This window comes from Melospiza melodia, unplaced genomic scaffold, assembly GCF_035770615.1.
Source record: "Melospiza melodia melodia isolate bMelMel2 unplaced genomic scaffold, bMelMel2.pri scaffold_28, whole genome shotgun sequence".
NCBI lineage: Eukaryota > Metazoa > Chordata > Aves > Passeriformes > Passerellidae > Melospiza > Melospiza melodia.
The window spans coordinates 3,955,735-3,982,245 of NW_026948600.1; the positions used below are offsets into that span (position 1 = coordinate 3,955,735).

The window sequence follows — 26,511 nt, forward strand, 5'->3', positions numbered from 1 at the left end:
CACCATGAGGACCGGCCAGTCTGCGGGAAGCATGGTAGGCGATGGCATGCCCGCCTGCAATGTTCCCGTGCTTTCCATCACAGCATTGACCTTCTGGAGGTCTCGCAACAACCTCCATTTCCCAGATTTCTTTTTGATGCAGAAGACAGGAGTGTTCCGGAGACTGGTAGAAGGCTCCAGATGACCTTGTGTGGGAATCCACAAAATTAAAGGATTTTGGGAAAGCTGCAAGATGCAGGCCTCAGAGAGAGCAGAACTGTGAGCAGAGCTATACAGCAGCCATGAGATAGGTCAGCAAAAGAATTATTTAAACTGTAGAAAAGCAAGGGCAAATAGAACAATGGTCTGTGCATTAACACTTGTCTGAATAGCTCTCTAAGCTACAGAAAGTTTATCTAGCAAGATATTGGGAAGGTTAAAGCTTAATAATGGAGCTCGGTGCATTGTGTTTTAAGGCTTACAAGCAGGTATTGTATTCAAAATAAGAAAGTGTTGTTTTAACCAAAGGTACGTGTGCTTATGGGGATTGGATAGAACTACTGTCAATGTGCTTTTGCTTTGTGTGATTGGTCAAGAAATTTATAAAGTAAGTTGTAACATTAAGTTCCTGGTCTGCTGCCTGGAATGTGAGCTGCTGGCATCTTCCCATTGTCATAACCATGTTATGAGACTGATGCTGAAAATTAAAGCAGCTCGGGGCATGTTCTACAGCAGCTCTGTCTGGTTCATGGTTTGTACAAAGCCCCCCTGCCAGCTCCACCCTGGTCCAACTACTCCTGCACCAGGTTCCGTAGGGCGTCCAGTTTATCTTGAGGGAGGGGCCACTGCTTCTCCCAGACAGGTTTGTCCACCAGCCACCGAATAGGAGGCGTAGGACACTCTGCACCCTTCATCGCAGTGACCCCCATCAAAAATCCGTCCCGATGCGCTCCCCCCAGACAGACAGAACATCCCTCCCCCAGAGGTTGGCAGGAGTAGAAGTGACATCAGGCCTGACCCAGGCTGTCTGTCCCTCCGGGTTCGTGACCAGCACGGGCCGCTGGCTCATGTAGCATTGCGCCGTCCCTCCCAGGCCCGCAACAGACGTCCCCACCGGATCCAGGGGCCACTCCGAGGGCCAGGCGGTGAGGGAGAGAACCATGACATCAGCACCGCTGTCGAGAAGCCTGTGGGGGTGGATTTCCGACAGTGTCACACCAGGAACGGACAGGGTACACAGCATCTCGGGACGGTCCTTGGTCAGGACAGCAGTCCAGCAAACTTGAGGCGAGCCGGTGGATCCAAAGCCACCAGCTCCACGTGACCGGTCAACTGTCCTGCGAACAGAAGACTTAAAAGGCATAAGTTGAGCAAGCCGTGTCCCTTTTGGGATTGTGACGGGAGGGGGTGGGTGTGGAGACCATGGAACAAATCTGCCCTGTGAAATCTGCATCAATGAGCCCCAGGTGCACAATGATGCCCTGAAGGGTGGCACTGGACCTCCCCACAAGGACAGCACTCATGCCCCCACTCAAGGGATCAAAGGCATCCAGGGGAACCTTGCGTATCTCAGATGAGTCTAAGACAACTTTTGCTGCGGTGCAGACGTCCACGCCTGCTGATCCGCGGGTGCTGGCTGCAAGCCAGCAAAGGAGACCTCCATCGGCTCCGGGGTCTGGAGAGAAGCTTGTGTCTGGGCACGTCCCTGCTGCTGCGCGCTCCGCCTCACGTTTCCCGAACCTGGCAACGCCTGGCCATTAGCATGAACAGTCGCCTTACAAATATTGGACATGTGATTCGGCCTACCACACCAACTGCACAAGAACATGGGGAATCTGAACTTCTGTGCCTTCTTCCCCTGCTTCTTGCCAGCCGGCGCAGTCCCCTGCTGTGGCCACCTTCCCTGCAGTGCCACCCAGACCGGCACAAGAACATGGGGAATCTGAACTTCTGTGCCTTCTTCCCCTGCTTCTTGCCAGCCGGCGCAGTCCCCTGCTGTGGCCACCTTCCCTGCAGTGCCACCCAGACCGGCTGCACAGCGGCAGCCACGGCAGCCAACTCCTGACCCGGGGGGTGATGTCTGCACAGGCCTCCGCCATCTGGGAGACAGTAGGAACACCAGGCAGAGCCACTATGAGCCTCCTGCAAGCATCATTGCAATTACACCTCGCAAGGTTTGCAATCACAACCCTCCTTGCCACAGGATCAGGCACCTGCCTCTCCACAGACGCAGTCAGCCTTGCCGCAAATGCCATGAAAGGCTCTGTCGAGAGAAGGGGACCAGGACACCAGCTGATTCATCACAGGTCCCGTTTATTGAAGAAAGCATCAAACACTTATACAGCAAATAATAAGCTCATGAATATTCTGTAATTTGCACCGTCCATTGGCCACACCACAACATCAGCTCTTCCCCATTCCTTAGGGGTTACATCTCTCTTTTCTCATGTCTCTTTCACTATTTGTTATCCTACTACAGCTAGGCCCAGGGACGTGCTATCTTACAGGTGCAGAACTTGGAATTAGACACGGCTTTGTACTTTTCCTGTCTCTAGTCAGCTAAATTCCCAACAGGCTCAACATCCCCCTGGACGATGGCTGCAAACGGCTGCCTCGGAGCAGCCATTTCCAGGGTCTGAACAATCGCTGCCATGCCCAGCGGGTGGCACGGGTCAAGCACAAGAGGATCGAAGCCAGCCTGCCCCTGAGCATTTTCATAAAGCCCCGTGCCCAACAGCATGTCAGCAACAACCCCCCACCTGGGGTCCTGCGGCGCCAGCGCAGCATTCTGCACCACCACGTGGGCTGCCAAACGAGCCCACTTGGTCTAAAAAACCCCAAATTGCACAGGGTCAAAAAGAGAATGTTCCACACAATGGAGGTCATGAGGCGCCAGCACGTCCGTAGCAACCCTCCAGAGAGTGTGCATAACCTCAGCAGACCCCAAACCATGCTGTGAGATGCAAAGCTGTATTTCGTGTCAGGTACAAACAGGTGACGCGTGTACTCGTGAACGCGAAATGTGTGGATACCGACAATGGGATAGTTGCGAATTCTAATAATAACTGAGGAAAATAAAGCATGGAAAAAGGCCTTTGAACCTATCTTTTGTTTGCAATTAACCCTAGTTGATTTAGGAGCATTGGAATTAAGGTGTTAAGGATGCTGCTTTTTGCTTGCATTTAATCCATAAAAAGCTCTGCAATAATAACCTTCTGAAGTATAATTTTAGAATATTACTTGTATCCTTGAAACTATAGCTTTGGAATATATATAAAGGAAATATGCTTATCTCATGCCTTTTTGAAGCAGAGAAAAACACCTTGAGAAAGGAAGATGAACATCACCTCAAGGGTTTATGGTTTCAACCAAAGAGAAGCTGGACATCACTGTAATGAGATTTATGTTCTCTGCAATTAAAAGGTGGACACACATCTGGGGAGCTGGACCCCACCAGATGGGATTCGTCTTCTTCTTTCGGAAGCTGGACCGTCACCATCTGAGAATACTCATTTGAGATACATCCTGAGAAATTAAAATCACAATAGTGTATAGAATTGTGGTGTAATAATTTGGAATAAAAATTGCTGATGAGTAAAAAATTTGAAATAGAAACTGCTGAGAAAGCTGATAAGTACCCCTATAAATACCTGTAACCCTGAATTATTGGTGTGCAGTTGGAGGGAAAACTTCTCCCACTGTACTCGGCGCTGTATTGCTCATACTTTACCATAATAAATAATAAATTGATTGCTGCTTGAATATTGGCCTAGTCAAGCTTCTTATTCATAGCAATGCTGAGCAACCACATCACAGACTTCTCTCTCCAGCTTATACGAAAGGGGTTCATGGGTGTTGTGAGTGACACCCCTGAGCACAGGGAAAGCCTGGGAACCCCCTGGCAAAGCCACCGCACCTGCTGTGTCCCAGTCCTTGGGCCCCACAGGGACAAGAGGAGATGATTGATGGGAGCCAGGTCAACACCACTCGCCCCTGCACCCCCTGCAGCACCGGCAGTGTCGAAGGAAGGAGACCAGGACACCAGATGGTTCATCACAGGTCCAGTTTATTAAAGAAAGTATCAAATATTTATACAGCAAATAATAAGCTTATGAATATTCTGTAAGCCAAGCAATCTATTGGTTAAACTATACCATTAACTTTTCCTCATTCCTTTGGGCCTACGTTTTCTACTTCTCACACCTTGCTGTCCATTTTTTATCATACTCAGCTAGGCCCAAGGACACGTTATCTTTGCAGGTGCAAGATTTGGAATTAACCACTGTCTTGTACTTTTCCATTCTTTAGCCTGCTGCTTTCTCAACAGACACCCTGGCTGCAAAAAGGCCTCTGCCCTAGTTAGGACATCTCTATCAAATCAATTCGGCTGTGTCCTCTCTCCTCAAGCCACTCCTTGACAAAACTCTCCACACGGCAGAGCCAGAGGAGCCCACTCTGCAACCCGGCAGATACCATGAACAGGCAGGCTCATTCATCTCGTTGGTCTTGGTTTTGGCTTCTCGCCAGAAACGCACGGGGTTCCTCAGACACACGGTCACCTGGCACAAGGGAAGCGTCCACAAATTCGACGAGGAAGTGCCACAGCCCCGGGAGCCCACTGGCCTCCCGCTGGCCGTGTCGGCATTTGCGCTAAAGGTAAATACCTCTATTACAGTGCCCTGATGAGGTCTCCAGGGTGAGAGAAGGATGAGAATCTTGTTTGATGATCAGAAGGCTGGATTTATTGATATATGATATATAATATATTATAACTATACTAAAAAGAATAAGGAGAGAAGTTGCAGAGGCGGCTAAGCTAAGAATAGAATAGAAAAGAATCTAAAAACAAGAGAGTTCTCTGTCACTGTGTTCCAGAGAGATTGCCCTGTGATTGGTCCTTAATTGTACACACGGAACACGAACCAATCACAGGTGCATCCTATTGCAATTCACAGCGGCTGATAATCATTGTTTACATTCTCTTTCTGGGGCCTCAGCTTCCCAGAAGATGCACAAGTCCCAAAGAAAGGATTTCTATGAAAAAATGTCTGTGACATACCTCAGCGCCCTGTCGTGCCGCAGCCCCGGCAGGGGAGCCTTGGTGGGCACAGGTGCCGGCACGGCCCGCAAACCCGGTGTGGGCTGGGACGATGTGACCATGGTCACAGGGGTTTTCAGGATGAGAGAGAGACGAGAATGTTGACTCCATGATCAGAAGGCTTGATTTATTATTTTATTATATATATGTATACTACATTATAACTATACTAAAAAGAAATAGAAAGGAAAAGGTTTCTCAGAAAGCTAGGCTAAGAATAAAATCGAAAAGAATGAATAACAAAGATCTGTGTCTCAGCAGAGAGCGAGAGCAGCTCTGCCGTGAGTGGTCAGTACATCCAAACACCCACAAGAGACCAATCACGGATCCACCTGTTGCATTCCACAGCAGCAGATAACCATTGTTTACACTTTGGTGCTGAAACTTCTCAGCTTCAGCAGGAAAAATCCTAACGAAAGGATTTTAATGAAAAGATGTCTGTGACAGGATGAGACCAGCAAGGAGCCCCTGTCCCCAATACAGAGGAGGAGTGGGGTGCCCAGAGAGGTGCAGCCCGTGGAGCCGCATCACTGCAGAGCAGCACAAGGGAGCCTGGCACAGCCAAATCCACCCCGGGGGAACCATCGCCATCCCCCAGTTGGATTTGTCCCCCAGCACACTGTCCCAGGGTGGGGAGAGAGCTCCACATCGCACAGAAACTCAAACACCCCCTCGCCCATGTCCGAGACAGAAGGGCTCCACTGGGAACTCCGAGGGATACAAGAACCAGACCCCCGCCAAAGCTCCTCACACTTTTTCCACTGCACCAGCAGCGATCCCACGTCTGCGGTGCAATCATCAAAGAGGGCCTGCATGAGGCGGACCCCCACGAGAGACCACTCCTCCTTGGAGAATGGCTCTGCAGAGTCCGAAAAGAGCCCTTGCTCTCGGGCCCACAGAAACAATCTCTCAAAATCATCCCAGGAAACAGAAACCTGTTTCCACTCCAGGACCCCCCTCCAGAGATCCAAAACGAGGGAATCCTCCTTGAAACTCGCAGAGGTTGCCATCACCACCAGAACAGCAGGCAAAGCACCAAAGAGGGGGGACAACACAACCTCACCAGCAATCTGGACTCTGTGTCTCAGCCTACACTCCGGCAGTCACCAGATGTCACTAGAGGACACAGAAGAACAGAAGCACACACCGCTGTTCTTAGGGTGAAGGAAAAGGGAAGTTTATTTTCTGACTCCAACATTTATAGTTTTCCAAGAGTGACAGCGGACTGGAAGGTGACAGTGACACCTCTCCAATGACTCTGGTCAATCCAACAGTCCATCAATTTCTCCTCCTCTATTAAGGAATGCAAAAGAATGAGTTATTTACAGAAAGTGTGTGAGAAAGTTCGCTACAAGAATGTCAACATCAGAAGGCTTAGAAAAACTTAAAAAACCAGGGTGACAGAGGGGTCAATTAAAACAGGGCAGGGATCAATTAAATCAAGGGAGGGTCTTTGGTGGTCACTGGGGCAATTAAATCAAAGGAGGGTCTCTGGTGGTTTCTGGGTTAAGGGAGACACTGAGAGAGAAACAGAGCAGGCAAAGAGAGGCAGGAGAGAAAGGAGGACACAAACACAATGACCTGAGAAGGAGGCACTCTGCAAACAGAACTGCAATGGACTGAAAATGAACGGGAAAGAAATCAATAAGTCTGAGAGTTTTATTTGCTATCAAATACATCCCACAAACCCTGACCCACAGAATATCCATCCCACCAATCTAATTGAGATCCTACTACTCCAAATCACCTCCAAACCCCATCTCACCCTGGTGGCTGTGGAATCGAGTAGGTTTGTGAAGAGGTAGAGCTTTTTTGAGGTGCGAAAAAGCCCTTTTGATGTGGGCCTGAGTTCTCTGAGTCTAAGACTGAGCTGTTTTCACTGGGATTTGAGGTGACAGATCCATCCCTCTTGGCTTTTAGACAGCAGAGAGGCGGAGAAGATAAAAAACTTAATGCGAAACCAAAAGGAGAAGCAGCCAGGTGTGTTGCCAACATGGATCACAGGGAATGTGAGTGACCCGGGCTGTGCCCAAAGTGCCTCCTCCAGTGGGGGATGGAGCTGGAGCAGCGCACGAAGCTCTTCCCGCACTCGGGGCACTCGCAGGGCTTCCCTTACCGGTGCCTCTGTTGGTGTCGGGTCAAGTGAGAACTCCTGGAGAAGCTCTTCCCACACTGGGGACACTCGTAGGGCCTCTCCCCAGTGTGGATGCGCCGGTGCCTGATGAGGTGGGCGTTCTGCCTGAATCCCTTCCCGCACTCGGGGCATTGGAAGGGCCTCTCCTCTGTGTGACTCTGATAGTGCCTGATGAGACGGGAGCTGATCTGAAACCCCTTCCCACACTTGGAACACTCATAGGGCCTCTCCCCAGTGTGGGTCCTCTTGTGCGAGGACAGGTGGGAGCTCTGCGAGAAGCTCTTCCCACACTCCCCACACTCGAAGGGCCTCTCCCCAGTGTGGGTTCTCTGGTGCTTGATCAGGTTGGAGCTCAGGCTGAAGCTCTTCCCACACTCCCCACACTCGAAGGGCCGTTCTCCAGTGTGGATCCTCTGATGCTTGATCAGGCTGGAGCTCTGGCTGAAGCTCTTTCCACACTCCCCACACTCGTAGGGCTTCTCCCCAGTGTGGATCCTCTGGTGCACAATCAGGTTGCAGTTCCGCCTGAAGCTCTTCCCACACTCCACACACATGTGGGGCTTCTCCCCATCATGGAGCTGCTCATGGAGTACCAGCTCCGAGCTCTGGCTCCATCTCCCGCCACCTTCCCGGCCCAGGCTGGCTCTTTCCCCCTCAGATCCCCACCAGCTGCATTTGCAGCTCCTCCTCGTGCGGCATCTCCGGGGCTTTTCCTCCCCGTTGGCTTCCTGCGCCGTGGAGCCGCTCAAAACGTCCTCTTCCACCAGGTTCTGCCGCAGGCATTTGTCCTCCCTGCTCTCCATGCTCAGTTCCTGCTCTGGGGGAGGAAGGACAGGATGGGATTTGCCTCCATGCCACAGGCAAGGGCAAGGAGATCCTCCCAGGGCTGAGCTGCAGCCGGGGCCGTACTGGGCTGGGAGACGGAGCAGCACAGAGGGGAAAGGGGCACTGACTTCCTCCTCACCTGCCTCAGTGTCCATGGGCATCTTCCTCTTCCTCACAGCATCCCAGGGGTTGGCAATGGGAAATCCTGGTTTGGGGAAAACAAGGGATGAGCACGGTGAGTTTGAAGGTCCCTCTGCCCGAGTCCGTCTCTATAAGTCACTGGCCACGTGGGCTCCATAAAAACCTCCCAAATACCAAAAGATTCAGCCCTGGAAAAGTCTCTGAGGAGTTCCCTGTCCCTGGTCCCTCCCGTCTGGTGTTCAGGGGTTCCCCCCTGTCCCAGCTGCTGGGGTCACGCTTGGATTGGGGGTCCCCCTTCTCCTCGGTGCCCACCCTGCCCAGGCTGCTGGCAGTCCCAGCAAGGCCAAAAGCTCCCCCCTCTTGGCTCTCCCCATTTCGGGATGCCGGGGCTGTTTGGGCTCCCGGGCTCCCCTCTCCCCTCATTCTCTGCTCGGGGCTGCACCGGCTCCAAGGAGTCCCCCCTGCCCCTCTCCAGGCTCTTGAGGCTCCCGCCAATGGCGGCGCTCCCCCCTCTCTGGGCTCCCCACTTTGGGCTCCTGGGGCACACAGGGCTCTGCTCCTCCAGGCTGCCTCTGCTGGCACCACCACCGGCACCCCCCGATGTCCCCCCAAGGGGCCTTTTCCGCTCTGCCTTGGACTGCTTCATTCTCCAAACATCCCCCAAAAACCCAACTGGGAGTGACTGGGAACATACTGCAGGGAACTGGGCTACGCTGAGGGATACTGGGAGTAACTGGTACAAAAGTGAGGGTGAAAGAGCAACTGGAACCATGTGGAGCACAACTGGTTCATACTGGCAGTGACTGGGAGCACACTGGGCTCATCTTTGGATCATACTGGCAGGGACTGGACTAATACTGGGAGTGTCTGAGAGCGACTGGGAACACACCCTGCACATCATCCCCCATACTGGGCCTGACTGGGAGCAACTGGGAGCATGCTGGGAGCAAATGGCATCATACTGGGAATGACTGGGCTGATCTAGGAAGCAACTGGGAACCATGCTGGAGGCGGCTGGGACCATACTGGGAGAGACTGGAAGCATCTGGGATTATACTGGGACCACACTGGGAGGGCTGGCATGTGACTGGGATCAAACTGGAGCTTACTGGGATCACATTGAGGTTGAAAGGGAGTGACTGGGATCACACTTTGGGCTACTGGGAGCAACGGAGGGAAACTGGGACGATGCTGCAAGCAAACTGGAGAAACTGGGAAGGACTGGATGCATGCTGGAGGCAACTGGGATATACTGGGCATGACTGGGGGATCATACTGGGAGAACTGACACCTTACTGGGGCCACTGGCAGTGCCTGGAAATGACTACAGACATGCTGGGGGCAACTGGGATATACTGGGAGTGTCTGTAACCATACTGGGGGGACTGGAACCACACTGGGAACAACTGGGACCATGCTGGGGAGAACGGGGCCCACACTGGGGGCACTGGCATCAGACTGGGAGTGAGTGGGAGCAACTGGGGTTAGACTGCAGGTGACTGGGATCATACTGGGAGTTGCTACACTCATACTGGGATTATACTGGGTGTGAATGGAACCTGACTGGGGGTTACTGGGAGCAACTGGGATCGGCTGGAAGGTTCTGGAACCATGCTGAGAGCACTGAGACTACAACTGGGGCAACTGGGATCATACTGGGAGCAACTGGGACAAGCCTTTGAGTACAGATAGAAACTGGGATAATGCTATAGGAAACTGGGAGCGACTGGGATCATTCTGAGGAAACTAAAACCCACTGGGAGTGTCTCTAACCATACTGGGGGGACTGGAACCACACTGGGAACAGCTGGGATCATGCTGGGAGCACCTGGGACGATGCTGGGGGAAACTGAATCTACCCTGGAGGCAACTGGGCACAACTGGGACCCTGCTGGGAGGGACTGGGACTGTTATTGGGGCAACTGGGATCATAATGGGAGGAACTGGGAACAACTGGAATTATGCTGGGAGCAACTGGGATCACACTGGGATCACAGTGAGAGCAGCTGAGTCCATACTGGGTTACACTGGGATCTCATTGAGAGCGACTGGAATCATACTGGGAGTGACTGGGAGTGGCTGGTTTTGTGGATTTTGGGGGGTTTGGATTTTGGGGGATTTTATTGGCATTTTGAGGGGGAGTTTTTCTGGGGAAGTTTGGTGTTTATTGAAATTTTTTGTGTCTTTTCTTTTTAATTTTGTTTGTTTTACTGGGATTTTGTTGCGATTTTTTTGGGACTCTCAGAAATTCTGGGGGTTTTATTGGGATTTTTAGGAGATGTTGGGGCATTTTATTGGCATTGTGGTAACATTCAATAGGATTCCTAAGGGATTTGGGGTTTTTGGGGATTTGAGGGGTTTTGTGGAGTTTTTTGTGTGTTGCCAGGATTTCTTTGGATCTTGGGGGAGATATTGTGGGACTTCTTATAGTTTTGGGGACATTTTTGGGGGATTTAATCAGGATTTTTGGTGTTATTGGGATTTCAAAGGATTTTGTGGGCTGTTATTGGGATTCAGGGTGTTCTAATGGGATTTTGAGAGATTTAATTGGGATTTTGTGGGTTTTATTAGGACTTTTGGGGGTTTTAAGGAGATTTTGGTGCCTGTCAGCTGTTCCCCACACCCAAGGAATGCTCCAAAGCCCCCCTAAAATTTCACGAAAACTCCAAAAAATCCCCAAAAATTACATGAAAGCCCTCAAAACCCCCAGAGAATCTCCAGAAATCCCAGTGGAACTCACCAAAATTTAAAACAACTGCTAAAAATTTCAATAAATCCCCCCCTCAAAAACCCCCCTGCAACCCAAACAAAACACCTAAAATCCAAAATCCTCAAATCAACAAAAACCCCAAAATCACGTAACCATCCCAAAATCCAATAATTCTCCCCAAAAATTCCCCCCAAACCCCCAACAAAATCCCACAAAGCCCAAAAAAGCCATCCCGAAATTCCCAAAACCCTCCAAAACCCCAAAATCCCCACAAACCCCCCAGACTCAGCGGGGCCGTCCTGGATCAGGGGGCACCGGCCGGTGGAACAGGAGCCACTTCAGGCGGCCCTCGGAGCTTTTTGGGGAGGGGGCACCATGGGAAACCCCTCAAAAACCTGGGGGGGGGGGGAAACCCCTGCTGTGCCCCCTCCCCCCGAAACCCCGGTTCAGGGTGGGCCTGGGACCCCCGGGACCCCCAAATCTCCCCCGGGACCCCTCCAGGAACCCCAAACCGCCCAGAGCCCCCCCAGGGTTGGCCCAGAACCACCCTGGACACCAAAATCTCCCCAGGACCCTCCGACCCCCACATTTCCCCCCAAAATTCAACCCAGACCCATCTGAGACCCCCCCGCAAACCCATCAGACTGCCCCAAATCCCCCTCAGACCCCTCAATCCCCACCAAACCCTATGAAATCCCCTCAGAATCCCCCACATTTCTCCAGAGCCACCTCAAACCCCCCAGATCCACTCACAACGCCCCAGTTTCTCTCGAAATCCCCCAAAATCCCCTCAGATCCTCCAAATTCCCCTCAGATCCCTCTTAACGCACCTGAGAACGCACCAGATCCTCTCAAGTTTCCCCCAAGCTCCCCAAAGCCCCCTCAGAACCCCTCATTCTCCCCAAACCTATGCACACCCCCCTATTTTCCGTTGATGCCCCCAAAAATCCCCGACTTCCCCTCAGACCCGCCCCAAACCCCCGCAGTTTCCTCCCCCCGTCCCCACCTCAGCCCCGCTCTCCCCTCACAATCTCCCGCCACCACCGCGCGCACGGGCTCCCAACAATGGCGGCGCACCCCGCCGAACCAAACAATCACCGCGCCGTACATCAGCGAAACAACCAATCACGGTGCCGGTCCCCTCAGCAAGGCCCGCCTCCCCGGCGCCGCCCCAGCCAATCCGAGGCGAGCCGGAAGCGGCCCCCCCCCCTTCCCGCCGCTCCTGGGCCCCGCCGGGCTCGGGACAGGAGCGGGAGGGGCCTGAGAGGGGATCGGGGGGGGGGCGGGTTCTTGGAGGGCCTGGGGGGGTTTTGGGGTGGGGTCGTAGGAAGGTCTTGGAAGGGTCTGGGGGTGTTGGGATGGTCCTGGGGGGAGTTTGGGGAGGGTTCTGGGGGCTCCTGAGGGTGTCCTGGTATTGGAATAAGAATCCCAATATTACCAGTTAGATTTTGCCTGGGCCAGTCTGACCCTTGCTGCTGGGCCAAAGGCAGCAACTGTGGTGTGTCACCCCAGAGATACCCTGGCTTGCTGGTGGTTGCAGCTGGGCACTGAACAAGTCCAGGCTTGTTAGGAACTCAGTTTACCTCAGGAGGAGAGCTTCAGGCGATGGTGAAGAGAAAAAGAGATGGATTCTGCTGGAGAGTTTATATCCAGAGGTATATTCCAAGGTTACAGATGTCAGAACATAGGCAACTGCTCCAACAGAACCGGCCTAAACGTCTGATCACCTTTTTAAGCTCAGGGTCAGTGGAAGGGGAGGGAACAGGTGAGCCACCAACCAGGTGAGAGGGGCAGGGTCTCAGGGGGGGATGACACCCAGACAGGCCAATGGCCCCCGGGCCTGAGGGGCATCCTTTGAACTTGACCAACCACACGACGCCTTGCTGGAATGTTAAACCTGACTGACAGCCCAGCAGGGGGCGAGGGGGAAGGGGAAGAGAGGTATTGGCACACCTGGGGAAGGGAGTTTACAACACATTGCAACATCCTGGGAGGGTTCTGGAGGTTTTGGGGAGGGGCTTTGGGGGCTGTGGAAGGGTTTGGGGAGAGGATCTGGGGGAGTCCTCAGGGGACATCCAGGGCTGGGCCCGATTGGGGTCTGGGGGCAGGTTCCTTCCAGGCACGGGCATTCCAGCATTCTGTCAGGGACTACCTGCCCTTCTTCCCTCTGCTCCCAGCTGCAGAATGTGCAGCAAAGCCGCCTTTGCTGTCTGCTCGGGGAGCCCAGCCAGCTGCTGCAGCCTGACCCTGCCCTGCACAGCTCCCCTGGCAGGCACGGCAGGAGCAGCGCCCCGGCAGCCTCAGCAATCGCCCTCTGACATCTCTGGCACACACTGCCATGGGCTGCAATTCCAGCTGCCAGCAAGGAAAAGATGCTCCTGCCCTTCAAGGCCAAATTCTGAAGGGGCCAAGACACAAGTGCAGCAAGATCTTACACAGACATTTCACTGCCAGCCTCTATAACTTCATCCAGGGCTGTTTGAGCACCTGGATGGGGAAGGAAAAAAAAATCAGGGGAGGGTCTTTGGCTGGAAGCTGCCACAGGTAAAGAGAGACCCTGGAAGGGAAAAGGAGCAGACCAAGGAAGGCAGGAAAGAAGGCAGGACACAAATGGCAACCAGCTGACAAGGTGGCACTCTGAAAACCAAACCTGGGCTTATGGAATAAGAATGGGACAGAAATGAAGAATTCTGAAACTTTATTTACTTGGCTTCTCTGAGCAATCTGTGAAGCCAGGACTTCACCATCCTGACAGGGAAGAAGCATTTTCTAGATCAAACCTGAGCTTCGTCCCTTTTACTCTGAGCCCAGTAAATCTCAATGAAGTCATTTGTGGTCGTTTTCATCAAGGGCCCAAGCTTTTTGTTCCAGCACATCCAGCAAGCACCAGGCAGGACAGCACAGGAACCCAACACTCAGCTGAGGGATTCAGAACATCTAAACACCAGCAGGGCACATTGCTCATTTTTGCTCCAATAGATTTGAGAAATGAAACCCTGGGGATGAGAGCTCTTTTTCAGAGCAGTAATTGCTAGTTGATGTTAATGAAGTTGATAGGGTCTGAATTTGAAGTGTTGGTCTGTTGTTAAACATTGAACGTTACAGTTCTAGGACTTGCCTTTAGTTGCCGCTATCCAGTGTTACCATTTTTCCCTGTATTTGTATCTCTCCCCGGCATACTCTGTATTTGTGCCCCTTTCCGCCTCAGCCCAGATTTGTATCCCTTCCCGTCCCAGACTGAATTTAAATGAGAGGCCGTGGGAACTCCATGAACCCTCTCTGAACAACAAACCAGCACATAAACGATGACTTTACCCCAGCAGAACCGCACTAAATCACCCACCCTTGAGCAGAGCCGGATTCTGTCCTGCCCCCATAATTTTAATAGTGCTCAGCTTGGAGGATCCCCCTATGCTCCGAGCCAACGTTGCCTTCCTAAGGACTCTGGTGAGGACGGAAGCCCCGGCTGTGCCGAGAGACAAAGCTGCGCTGCTGCTGCTGCTGCTGCTGCTCCTCCTGCTCAGCGCGGTCCTGTGGGAGCAGCGGCGCTGTGCGCGACCCCTCGGGTTCCGCACCCAGAGCTGTCTTTAATAAAGGCCTTTTGAAAGGAGCTGCTCTCCTGGCCCTGTTTATCACACTGCCAGAGCCCCTCCCCAAAACCTCCAAAACCCTCCCAGGACACCCTCAGGACCCCCCCAGAGCCCGCCCCAAACTCCCGCAGGACCATCCAAACACCCCCAGACCCTCCCAAGACCTTCCTATGACCCCTCCCCAAAACCCTCCCAGACCCTCCCACGACCACCCCGCTTCGGGATCCCTCTTAGGACCCATCCGCGCCCCCCAGGTCCCCCCTCAATGCCCCAGGGCCCCTCCCCAAAGCCCCCCCGGACCCTCCCCCGCCCCCCCGATCCCTTCTCAGGCCCCTCCCGCTCCTGTCCCAAGCCCGGCGGGTCGCGGCCGCGGTGGGGAACGGAGGGCCGCTTCCGTCTCGCCTCTGATTGGCTGGGCCGGCGCCGGGGAGGCGGGCCTTGCTGAGGGGAGCTGCGCCGTGATTCGTTGGTTCGGGGCCGTGCAGGGCGGTGATTGATTAGTTCGGCGGGACGCGCCGCTCTTGGCTGGGGGAGCCGGCGCACGCGGCGGAGGCGGGGGGAAGCTGGAGCGAGTCTGGATTGTTCTCAGGTGGGTTTAGGGGGATCTGAGGGGAAGTGGGAGGGTCTGAGGGCATTTTGGGGGATTGTGAGAGGAACTGGGGGGTTGCGAGGTTGGTCCGGGGAGAAATTTGGGGGAGTCTGAGCGGATTTCATAGGGTTTTGGGGGGAATTGAGGAGTCTGAGGGGGATTTGGGGCAGTCTGATGGATTTGGGGGGGGGGGGGGTCTCAGGTGGGTCTGGGGTGAATTTTGGGGGGAAATGTGGGGGGTTCTGAGAGTCCTGGGGAGGTTTTGGTGTCCAGGGTGGTCCTGGGCCAACCCTGGGGGAGCTCTGGGCGGTTTGGGGTTCCTGGAGGGGTCCCGGGGGAGATTTGGGGGTCCCGGGGGTCCCAGGCCCACCCTGAACCGGGGTCTCGGGGTTTCGGGGGGAGGGGGCACAACAGGGGTTCCCCCCCCCCCCCCCGGTTTTTAGGGTCTCCCATGGTGCCCCCTCCCCAAAAAGCTCCGAGGGCCCCCTGAAGTGGCTCCTGTTCCACCGGCCGGTGCCCCCTGTTATGAATATGAAGCTTGACTAGGCCAATATTCAAGCAGCAATCAATTTATTTTTTAATATGGTAAAGTATGAGCAATACAGCGCCGGGTACAGTGGGGGAAGTTTTCTCTCTAACTGTACGCCGATAATTGATGGTTACAGGTATTTATAGGGGTAGTCATCAGCTTTTTTCAGTAGTTTCTATTTCTAATCTTTTACTCATCAGCAATTTTTATTCCAAATTATTACACCACAATTCTATACACTATTGTGATTTTAATTTCTCAGGATGTATCTCAAAGGAGTATCCCCAGATGTTGATGGTCTAGTTTCCGAAAGAAGAAAGACAAATCCCATCTGGTGGGGTCCAGCTCCCCAGATGTGTGTCCACCTTTTAATTGCAGAGACTATAAATCTCATAACAGTGATGTCCAGCTTCCCTTTGGTTGAAACCATAAACCCTTGAGGTGATGTTCATCTTCCTTTCTCAAGCTGCTTTTCTCTGCTTCAATAAGGCGTGAGATAAGCATATTTCCTTTATATATATTCCAAAGCTATAGGTTCAAGGATACAAGTAATATTCTAAAATTATACTTCAGAAGGTTATTATTGCAGAGCTTTTTATGGATTAAATGCAAGCAAAAAGGAACATCCTTAACACCTTAATTCCAATGCTCCTAAATCAACTAGGGTTAATTGCAAACAAAAGATAGGTTCAAAGGCCTTTTTCCATGCTTTATTTTCCTCAGTTATTTTTAGAATTCACAACTATCCCATTGTTGATGTCCACATATTTCGCATTCGCAAGTACACACTTTGCCTGTTTGTACCTGACACGAAACACAGCTTTGCCTCTCACCCCCTGATCCAGGACGGGCCCACTGAGTCTGGGGGGATTTGTGGGGATTTTGCGAGGGTTTTGGGGATTTCGGGGTGACTTTTTTGGGCTTTGGGGGATTTTATTGTCAGTTTCGAAGGAATTATTGGAGGTTTTGGGATGTAATTACTGGGTGAGAATTGCGTGATTTTCGGGCTTTTGTATTTTGGGGGCTTTCATTGGGGTTGTGAGGGGTTTCTTGAGAAAGGATTTATTGAAATTATTTGGAGTATTTTTTAATCTTGGTGAGTTCCACTGGGATTTTCAGAGATTCTCTGGGGTTTTTGAGGGTTTTCTTGTAATTATGGGGGATTTTGTGGGATTTTCATGGAATTTTGGGGGGCTTTTGGGGCATTCCCTTGGTGTGGGGAAGAGCTGAGAGGCACCAAAATCTCCTTAAAAACCCCAAAGTCCAAATAAAACCCACGAAATCCCAATTAAATCTCTCAGAATCTCATTAGAACACCATAGAATCCCAATAAAAGCCCACAAAATCCTTTGAAATCCCAAAAATCCTGAATAAAATCTGCAAATCCCCAAAAAATGTCCCCAAAACCATAAAAAGTCCCACAAAATCTTCCCCAAGATCCAAAGAAATACTGGCAACACACAAAAAACTCCACAAAACCCCTCAAATCCCACCAAAAATCCCGAAAGACCCCAAAACCCCAATGAACCCCACTAAATGGCTCCACAATGCCAATAAAATGCCCCAACATCAACTAAAAATCCCAATAAAACCCTCAGAATCATTGAGAATCCCAAAAAATCCCAACAAAATCTCAGTAAAACCCCCAAAATTCAAAAGAAGCCACAAAAATTCAATAAACCCCCAAACACCCGCAGAAAAACTCCCCCTTAAAATGCCAATAAAATCCCCCAAAATTCAAACCCCCCAAAATCCACAAAACCAGCCACTCCCAGTATGATTCCAGTCTCTCTCAATGAGATCCCAGTGTAACCCAGTATGGACTCAGCTGCTCTCACTGTGATCCCAGTGTGATCCCAGTTGCTCCCAGCATAATTCCGGATGTTCCCAGTTCCTCCCATTATGATCCCAGTTGCCCCAATAACAGTCCCAGTCCCTCCCAGCAGGGTCCCAGTCGTGCCCAGTTGCCTCCAGGGTAGATTCAGTTTCCCCCAGCATCGTCCCAGGTGCTCCCAGCATGATCCCAGCTGTTCCCAGTGTGGTTCCAGTCCCCCCAGTGTGGTTAGAGACACTCCCAGTGGGTTTTAGTTTCCTCAGAATGATCCCAGTCTTTCCCAGTTACTCCCAGTTTCCTCTAGCACAATCCCAGTTTCCATCTGTTGCTCAAAGGGTGGCCCCAGTTGCTCCCAGTATGATCCCAGTTGTCCCAGTTGTAGTCTCAGTCCTCTCAGCATGGTTCCAGAACCTTCCAGCCGATCCCAGTTGCTCCCAGTGTGTCACATTTTCCTCCCAACATGGGCCCAGTTGCTCCCAGTAACCCCCAGTCAGGTTCCATTCACTCCCAGTGTAATCCCAGTATGATTGCAGTCTACTCCCAGTATGATCCCAGTCACTTGCAGTCTAATCCCAGTTGCTCCCAGTCACTCCCACGCTGATGCCAGTGCCCCCACTGTGATCCCAGTTGCTCCCAGCATAGGCCCAGCTGTTCCCTGTGTGCTTCCATCACTCCACTGTGGTTACAGACACTCCCAGTATGGTCCCAGTTGAACCCAGTTGTCCCTGCTCCAGTCCCAATTACTCCCCAGATGATCCCAGTCCCTCCCAGCATGGTCCCAGTTGTTGTTACTATATTTCTGGAGTCCCAGCTCTCAGGCTGCCACAGCTCTCGGCTGTCCTATCTTGTATTGCTGTTGTTATATTTCTAGAGTCCCGTACCTTCAGGGTGCTCTTCTCACACACAGCTCTTCACAGCAGTGTTGCTCCTGCTTCTTGGTCAGGGCTCCTCCAAGACTCTCCCTGCACGGCCACCCCACTCCCTTTTATCCCAGTTATCTTCATTAGCCACAGCAGCCACCCAATTAAGGACATCACAGCTGCAGCCCATTTACAATTAGGATCAGGGCACGGCCACTTATACAATACATAGATTTTACTAGGACTCCTACTATACCCACTCACTCCCAGTTGCCCCCAGTGTGGGCCCCGTTCTCCCCAGCATGGTCCCAGTTGTTCCCAGTGTGGTTCCAGTCCCCCCAGTATGGTGACAGTCACTCCCAGTATATCCCAGTTGTCCCCAGCATGTCTGTAGTCATTTCCAGGCACTGCCAGTGGCCCCAGTAAGGTGTCAGTTCTCTCAGAATGATCCCCCAGTCATGCCCAGTATATCCCAGTTGCCTCCAGCATGCATCCAGTCCTTCCCAGTTTCTCCAGTTTGCTTGCAGCATCATCCCAGTCTCTCTCACTTGCTCCCAGTAGCCCAAAGTGTGATCCCAGTCACTCCCTTTCAACCCCTGTATCATCCCAGTAAGCTCCAGTTTCATCCAGTCACATGCCTGCTCTCCCAGTGTGGTCCCAGTATAATCCCAGTTGCTTCCAGTCTCTCCCAGTATGGTCCCAGCTGCATCCAGCATGGTTCCAGTTGCTTCCTGGATCACCCCAGTCAGTCTCAGTATGATGCCATTTGCTCCCAGCGTGCTCCCAGTTGCTCCCAGTCAGGCCCAGCATGGGGGATGATGTGCAGGGTGTGTTCCCAGTCGCTCTCAGACACTCCCAGTATTAGTCCAGTCCCTCCCAGTATGATCCAAAGATGAGCCCAGTGTGCTCCCAGTCCCTGCCACTATGAACCAGTTGTGCTCCACATGGTTCCAGTTGCTCTCTTTCACCCTCACTTTTGTTCCAGTCACTCCCAGTATCTCCCAGTGTACCCCAGTTTCCTCCACCGTTCTTCCAGTTCCTTCCAGTATGATCCCATTTGCTCACCAGCACTCCCAGTCAGCCTCAGTGTAGTGGCACTCACTGCCAGTATTATCCCAGTCACCTCCAGCATGATCCCAGTTCATCCCAGTTGAAGTCCAGCAGTTTCCAATCACCACCAGCATGCACCCAGTCACTCCCAGTTCCTCCCAGTTGCTCCTAGCATGTTCCCAGTTACTCACAGCTATTCCCAGTCACACTCAGCACCATCCCTGTCACTCCCAGTTTATCCCATTTCTCCATAACATGGTCACAATTGCTCCCTGCAGGCTCCTGCTCACTCCCAGTATGATCCCAGTATGATCCCAGTCTCCATCAATGCGATCACAGTCTGGCCTGACATGGCACTATGATCCCAGCATGATGTCAGTACATAGCAAATACAGTCCCAGTCACTCCCGGTACGATCCCAGTATGATCCCAGTACAAAGCCAGTAGAGTCCCAGTCACTCCCGGTACGATCCCAGTATGATCCCAGTACAAAGCCAGTAGAGTCCCAGTCACTCCCAGTACGATCCCAGTATGATCCCAGTACGAAGCCAGTACAGTCCCAGTCACTCCCAGTATGATCCCAGTCCAGCCCAGTCCCTGGCAGTGCTGCCACTGCTGGGATCCCCCAGCCCTGTGTGCGTTCTCCCCTGGCGGATGTGCCGAGAGGAGCCCCAAGGGCTGGCAGTGGCCAGGCAGGGTCCCCAGCAAGGCCCAGTTTGGATGTACAGCCCCCAGTGTGCCCAGTTTGCCTCTCCATTGGCCCGGGCCGGGCTCCCCCCGCCCGCAGCGGCTGGGAGCAGCCGAGAGCCCCGCGCTGCCCATGCCGACCTGTCCCGGCTCCATCCCTGCTCCTGCCGCGGGCTGCGAGGGCTGCAGGAAGGGGCACCGAGGGTGTGGCTGCTGCTGGGGGAGGAGAAGGAGGGAGGGAAGGGCAGGGATGAAGGGGGAGGAGGAGGAGGGGTAAGGGAGGAGGAGGAGGAGAAGGAATGGAAGGGGCAGGATGGAAGAGGAGAAGGAGGTGGATATAACACAGAGGAGCTCGAGGAGGGATGGAAGAGGAGGAGCGGGAGGAGAAAGAGGAGGGAAGGAGGCGGGGTTACAGGGGAGGAGGAGAGGGAGGAGGGATGGAGGAGGAGAAGGAGGTGGGGATAAGACGGAGGAGGAGCGGGAGGAAGAGGCGGGACAAAGGCTGATCAAGGCTGATCAAGGCTGATCAAGGCTGAGCAGATGGAGCCGCGTTGCAGCCCTGCCTGAATTCGCAGCCCCCAGCCGTGGGATCATCGCCCCCCCGCCCCCGTCGCGCCGGTTAGCGGGGAGGGGGAGCCCGGCCCAGACATCCCAGGGGGTCCCTGGGTTGGGTTTTTGGGGGGATGTTTTTTGAGAACGAAGCAGTCCAAGGCTGAGCGGAAAAGGCCCCTCGGGGGGACATCGGGGGGTGCCGGTGGTGGTGCCAGCAGAGGCAGCCTGGAGGAGCAGAGCCCTGTGTGCCCCAGGAGCCCAAAGTGGGGAGCCCAGAGAGGGGGAGCGCCGCCATGGGCGGGAGCCTCAAGAGCCTGGAGAGGGGCAGGGGGGACTCCTTGGAGCCGCTGCAGCCCCGAGCAGAGAATGAGGGGAGAAGGGAGCCCGGGAGCCTAAACAGCCCCAGCATCCCGAAATGGGGAGAGCCAAGAGGGGGGAGCTTTTGGCATTGCTGGAAGTGCCAGCAGCCTGGGCAGGGCGGGCACCGAGGAGACGGGGGACCCCCAATCCAAGCGTGATCCCAGCAGATGGGACAGGGGGGAACCCCCGAACACCAAAGGGGAGGGACCAGGGACAGGGAACTCCTGGGAGGCTTTTCCTAGGCTGAATCTTGGTGTTTGGGAGGTTTTTATGGAGCCCACGTGGCCAGTGACTTGTAGAGACAGACTCAGGCAGAGGGACATTCAAACTGAACATGTGTTGGGGAAGATGAAACAGAAAAGCCTCATAAATATGATTGTCTGGCAAAAGAATTTGAGAATATTGAAACTCTAAGCAAGATTGAGATGGAAGCAAGCTTTGAAATACCTTAGTGAACAACTGGAAAACAATGGTGTGGCCTGACTAAAGGTAATCCCCTTTTGTTGAAACAATTCCCTCTGCGTGCAGACAGACCCAAGGGTCTGAGCAGACCCTACTAGCTCAGCAGAAGGAGTCCAAAGCGGTGATTTTAGGGTTTAAAATGTAACACAGTATCATGATGTAATGATTCTTACAGGCTGTATGTAAATGCTCTAGGATTTGTATCTTGTACTAGATTTGATAGTGAGAAATAGAATATTCAACAGAGAAGATTTATTGTATTGTAATGGGAAGCTTACTCTCTTACGCTCTTCCCCTCTTACTCTCTCACCCTCTCATCCTCTCTACCCCTCTCTTCTCTCGGGCCTGCTCCGACCTGTGGCTGGCAGCTCCAAGCAGGGCCTTGCACCCAGGCCCTTTGCAATAAACCGCAAGTTCCACGACCTGGCTTCAGAGATCTCTCGTCTCCGTCCGTCCCGACCATCCTACCCCTCAACGCTCCTACAAACGTGCTCATCCCTTGTTTTCCCCAAAGCAGGATTTCCCATTGCCAACCCCTGGGATGCTGCAAGGAAGAGGAAGATGCCCCGGGACACTGAGGCAGGTGAGGAGGAAGTCAGTGCCCCTTTCCCCTCTGTGTTGCTCCATCTCCCAGCCCAGCACAGCCCCAGCTGCAGCTCAGCCCTGGGGGAATCTCCTTGCCCTTCCCTGTGGCACGGAGGCAAATCCCATCCTGTCCTTGTCCTTCCTCCCCCAGAGCAGGAGCTGAGCATGGAGAGCAGGGAGGACAAATGCCTGCGGCAGAACCTGGTGGAAGAGGCCATTTTGAGCGGCTCCACGGCGCAGGAAGCCAACGGGGAGGAAAAGCCCCGGAGATGCTGCACGAGGAGGAGCTGCAAACGCAGCTGGCGGGGATCTGAGGGGGAAAGAGCCAGCCTGGGCCGGGAAGGCGGACAGAGATGGAGCCAGAGCTCGGAGCAAGTGCTCCATGAGCAGCTCCATGATGGGAAGAAGCCCCATACGTGCGTGGAGTGTGGAAAGAACTTCAGGTGGAACTGTGACCTGATCCTGCACCAGAGGACCCACACTGGGGAGAAGCCCTATGAGTGTGGGGAGTGTGGGAAGAGCTTCAGCCTGAGCTCCAACCTGATCAAGCACCAGAGAATCCACACTGGGGAGAAGCCCTATGAGTGTGGGGAGTGTGGGAAGAGCTTCTGTGGGAGCTCCAGCCTGATCAAGCACCAGAGGATCCACACTGGAGAACGGCCCTTCGAGTGCGGAGAGTGTGGACAGAGCTTCAGCCAGCGCTCCCACCTGATCTCGCACCAGAGGACCCACACTGGGGAGAGGCCCTACGAGTGTTCCAAGTGTGGGAAGGGGTTTCAGACCAGCTCCCATCTCCTCCGACACTATCAGAGTCACACAGAGGAGAGGCCCTTCCAATGCCCCGACTGTGGGAAGGGATTCAGGTGGAACTCCACCCTCGTCAGACACAGGCGCATCCACACTGGGGAGAGGCCCTATGAGTGTGATAAATGCAGGAAGAGGTTTCAGACCAGCTCCCACCTCCTCCAGCACTATCGGATTCACACAGAGGAGAGACCCTTCCGCTGCCCCGAGTGCGGGAAGGGATTCAAGCACAACTCCACCCTCGTCAAGCACCGGCGCATCCACACTGGGGAGAGGCCCTACGAGTGTCCTCAGTGTGGGAAGAGCTTCCCCAGCAGCTCTGACTTGACCCGACACCAACGGAGGCACCAGTAAGGGAAGCCCTGCGAGTGCCCTGAGTGCGGGAAGAGCTTCATGTGCTTCTCCAGCTCCATCCCCCACTGGAGGAGGCACTTTGGGCACAGCCCTGGTCACTCACATTCCTTGTGATCCATGTTGGCAACACACCTGGCAGCTTTTACTTTTGTTTTGGCCCTAATGTTTCTAACTTCTCTATCTCTTTGCACTCCAAAACTCAAGAGAGATGGATCTGTCACCTGAAAACCACTGAAATCCCAGTGAAAACAACTCAATCTTACCCAAAAGGGCTCAATCCCACCTCAAATAAACTCAGTGCCGTACCAAACTCACTTGATTCCTCAGCCACCTAAGTAAGATGGGGCTGGGAGGAGATTGGGAGAAGTGGGATCTCAGTTAGAGCGGTGGGATGAGGATTGTGTGGAGCTGGGTGTGTGGGATGCATTTGATAGCAAATAAAATTCTCAGACTTACTGATTTCTCTCCCGTTCATGTTCAGTCCGTTGCAGTTCTGTTTGCAGAGTGCCGCCTTCTCAGCTCATTGTGTTTGTGTCCCCTATTCTCTCCTGCCTCTTTGCCTGCTCTGTTTCTCTCTCAGTGTCTCCCTTGACCCAGGGACCACCATAAATCCTCCCCTGATTTAATTGACCCAGGCACCCCCAGAGACCCTCCCTATATTTAATTGCCTCAGGGACCACCAAATACCCTCCTTTGATTTATTGCCCCAGTGACCACCAAGGATTCTGCCCTGATTCAGTTGACTCCATCCCTGATATAATTGACCTCTGCCCTGTTTTAATTGACCCCTCTGCCACCAAAGACCCTCCCCATATTATTTATTATTTTATTGCCCAAATATTATTTTAATTCCCAGTCCCAGGAGCTGAAGTCCTGAAGGCTGGCAGGGAAATGTCTCTGGATTTTGCTCCATTTGCCTTCAAGGGCGGGAACATCTTTTCCTGTCTGGAGCTGGAATTCCAGACTTTTGGAATGTATGCCGAGCAATACAGACTGGCATCAGATATGGACTGGGATCAAATGGATTGGGATCAAATATGGACTGGGATCAAATAGGGACTGGGATCATATGTACTATCCCGAATTTCCTCATTATCCAAAAATTCCCATAATTCTGGAATTTCTGTTATCCCAAAATTCTCATTATCCCAAATTTCCCATTATCCCAAATTTCCCCATTATCCCAAAATTCTTGTTATCCCAAATTTCCCATTGATCTGGAATTTCTGTTAGACTGGAATTCCTGTTATCCCAATTTTCCCCTTGATCCCAGAATTCCCATTATCCTGGAATTTCTGTTATCCCGGAATTCCCATTATCCCAGTTCCCCATTATCCCACTCTCCCAGTTCCCCCCATTATCCCAGTCCCCCACATTATCCCAGTTCCCCCCTTATCCCATTTTTCCTGTTATCCCAGTTTCCCCCGTTTTCCCACTTCCCCCCCACCCTGCTATCCTGTGCCCCCCAGTTATCCCAGTTCCCTACTCAGCGGATGCCTGAGAGACTGGAATCCTATACACTGGGACAAACTGGAATGGGATAGCCCAGACTGGGATCCTATGGATTCGGATTATATGGAACTGGGATCCTATGGACTGGGATAAACTGAACTGGGATACCCTGCACTGAGATCCTACGGAAAAGGATAAACTGGACTGTGATAAACTGGAATGGGACCAAATAGGGATTGGGACTGTATAAACTGGAACCCTGTGAAATGGGATCCTATAGACTGGGACTGCACAGACTGGGACCATATGGATCCGGGCCATACACACTGGGATAAACTGGTCTGAGATTCTATTGACTGGGATCCCACCAAACTGGGATCGCATGGACCGGGACTGGAAATACAGGGATGGCATGGAAGAGGAGGGATAACGGAGATCGAGAAAGGATGGAAAAAAGAGGAGTAGGTGGGGTTAGGGAGGAGCAGGAGGAGGAGGAGGGGTAAAATGGGAGGGAAGAAGGAGGAGAAGGAGGGAGGGTCAGGGAGGAGGAGGAGGAGGGAGGGAAAGGGAGGGACAAAGGAGGAGAAGGAGATGGGGAAAGAGGAGGGGGAGGAGGGATGGAAGAGGAGAAGGAGGTGCAGTGAGGGAGAAGGAGGAGGAGAGGGGATGGAACAGGAGGAGCGGGAGGAAGAGGAAGAGGCGGGACAAAGGCGGATCAAGGCTGAGCAGATGGAACCATGCGCTGCTGCCCTGCCTGAACTTGCAGCCCCCACCTGTGGGATCATCGCCATCCCCCGTCGTGCCGGTGAGCAGGGAGGGGGAGCCTGGCCCAGACATCCCGGGGGGTCCCTGGGTGGGGTTTTTGGGGGGATGTTTTTTGAGAACGAAGCAGTCCAAGGCTGAGCGGAAAAGGCCCCTCGGGGGGACATCGGGGGTGGCGGTGGCGGTGCCGGCAGAGGCAGCCTGGAGGAGCAGAGCCCTGTGTGCCCCAGGAGCCCAAAGTGGGGAGCCCAGAGAGGGGGGAGCGCCACCATTGGCGGGAGCCTCAAGAGCCTGGAGAGGGGCAGGGGGAACTCCTTGGAGCCGCTGCAGCCCAGAGCAGAGAATGAGGGGAGAAGGGAGCCCGGAAGACCAAAAAGCCCCGGCATCCCAAAGTGGGGAGATGGAAAACAGGGAACTTTTGGGATCGCTGGGTCTCCCAGCAGCCTGGACAGGGCGGGCACTGAGGAGAAGGGGGACCCCCAATCCAAGCGTGACCCCAGCAGCTGGGACAGGGGGAACACTGTAACACCGGAGGCGAGGGACCTGGGAGGCTTTTTCAGGGCTGAATCTTGGTGTTTGGGAGGTTGTCTGGAGCACAGATGTCCAGTGACTTGTAGAGATGGACTGGTGCAGAGGGACCTTCAAACTCACTGTGCTCATCCCTTGTTTTCCCCAAACCAGGATTTCCCATTGCCAACCCTTGGCAGGGTGTGAGGAAGAGGAAGATGCCCACGGACACTGAGACAGGTGAGGTGGAAGTCAGTGCACCTTTCCCTTTCTGTGCATCTCCATCTCCCAGCCCAGCACGGCCCCCGGCTGCAGCATAGCCCTGGGGGAATTTCCCTGCCCTTCCCTGTGGCACGGAGGCAAATCCCATCCTGTCCTTATCCTTCCCAGCCCAGAGGAGGAGCTGGGCATGGAGAGCAGGGAGGACAAACGCCTGCGGCAGAATCTGGTGGAAGAGGCTGTTTTGAGCGGCTCCACGGTGCAGGAAGCCAACGGGGAGGAAAAGCCCTGGAGATGCCGCACGAGGAGGGGCTGCAAACGCAGCTGGCGGGGATCTGATGGGGAAAGAGCCAGCCTGGGCCGGGAAGGCGGCCGGAGATGGAGCCAGAGCTCGGAGCTGGTGCTCCATGATGGGGAAAAGCCCCACA

General features: G+C 53.4%; 2 protein-coding genes and 2 long non-coding RNA genes across 4 annotated transcripts in view; 1 reads left to right on the forward strand and 3 right to left on the reverse strand.

Moving 5' to 3' along the window:
• The window catches only part of LOC134433921 (zinc finger protein 850-like), a gene marked incomplete at its 3' end in the record, with an annotated part of 63,605 nt that extends 50,983 nt beyond the window's left edge, over nucleotides 1–12,622 (reverse strand). Inside the window, exons 1-4 of the mRNA XM_063182612.1 lie at nucleotides 12,471–12,622; nucleotides 8,176–8,241; nucleotides 7,437–8,028; nucleotides 7,249–7,352 (exon numbers count right to left, since the gene is read on the reverse strand). Coding sequence (XP_063038682.1) covers nucleotides 7,249–7,352; nucleotides 7,437–8,028; nucleotides 8,176–8,197 — 718 coding nt within the window. The remainder of the gene's footprint in view (nucleotides 1–7,248; nucleotides 7,353–7,436; nucleotides 8,029–8,175; nucleotides 8,242–12,470) is intronic.
• Nucleotides 12,623–13,568: 946 nt separating this feature from the next.
• LOC134433928 (uncharacterized) lies at nucleotides 13,569–14,511 on the reverse strand. The gene is made up of 2 exons (XR_010031764.1): nucleotides 14,231–14,511; nucleotides 13,569–13,883 (listed from the first exon to the last, which is right to left on the reverse strand). It is a non-coding gene; the product is annotated as an uncharacterized LOC134433928 (long non-coding RNA).
• A 472-nt stretch (nucleotides 14,512–14,983) lies between these two features.
• On the forward strand, nucleotides 14,984–23,453 carry LOC134433922 (zinc finger protein 239-like). Its single transcript, XM_063182613.1, has 3 exons — nucleotides 14,984–15,066; nucleotides 21,918–21,983; nucleotides 22,137–23,453. The coding sequence occupies exons 2-3, from the start codon at nucleotides 21,962–21,964 to the stop codon at nucleotides 23,141–23,143; spliced, it is 1,029 nt and encodes a 342-aa protein (XP_063038683.1). The 5' UTR covers nucleotides 14,984–15,066; nucleotides 21,918–21,961; the 3' UTR covers nucleotides 23,144–23,453.
• On the reverse strand, nucleotides 15,620–18,864 carry LOC134433929 (uncharacterized). Its single transcript, XR_010031765.1, has 2 exons — nucleotides 18,311–18,864; nucleotides 15,620–16,123 (listed from the first exon to the last, which is right to left on the reverse strand). It is a non-coding gene; the product is annotated as an uncharacterized LOC134433929 (long non-coding RNA).
• Nucleotides 23,454–26,511: the final 3,058 nt, after the last annotated feature.

Bases quoted from the DNA above. Each gene is read 5' to 3' on its own strand.
- LOC134433922 (XM_063182613.1), top strand. From the start codon at position 21,962: ATGCCCCGGGACACTGAGGCAG. The intron at 21,984-22,136 runs GTGAGGAGGAAG...TTCCTCCCCCAG, and splicing joins GCCCCGGGACACTGAGGCAG to AGCAGGAGCTGAGCATGGAG.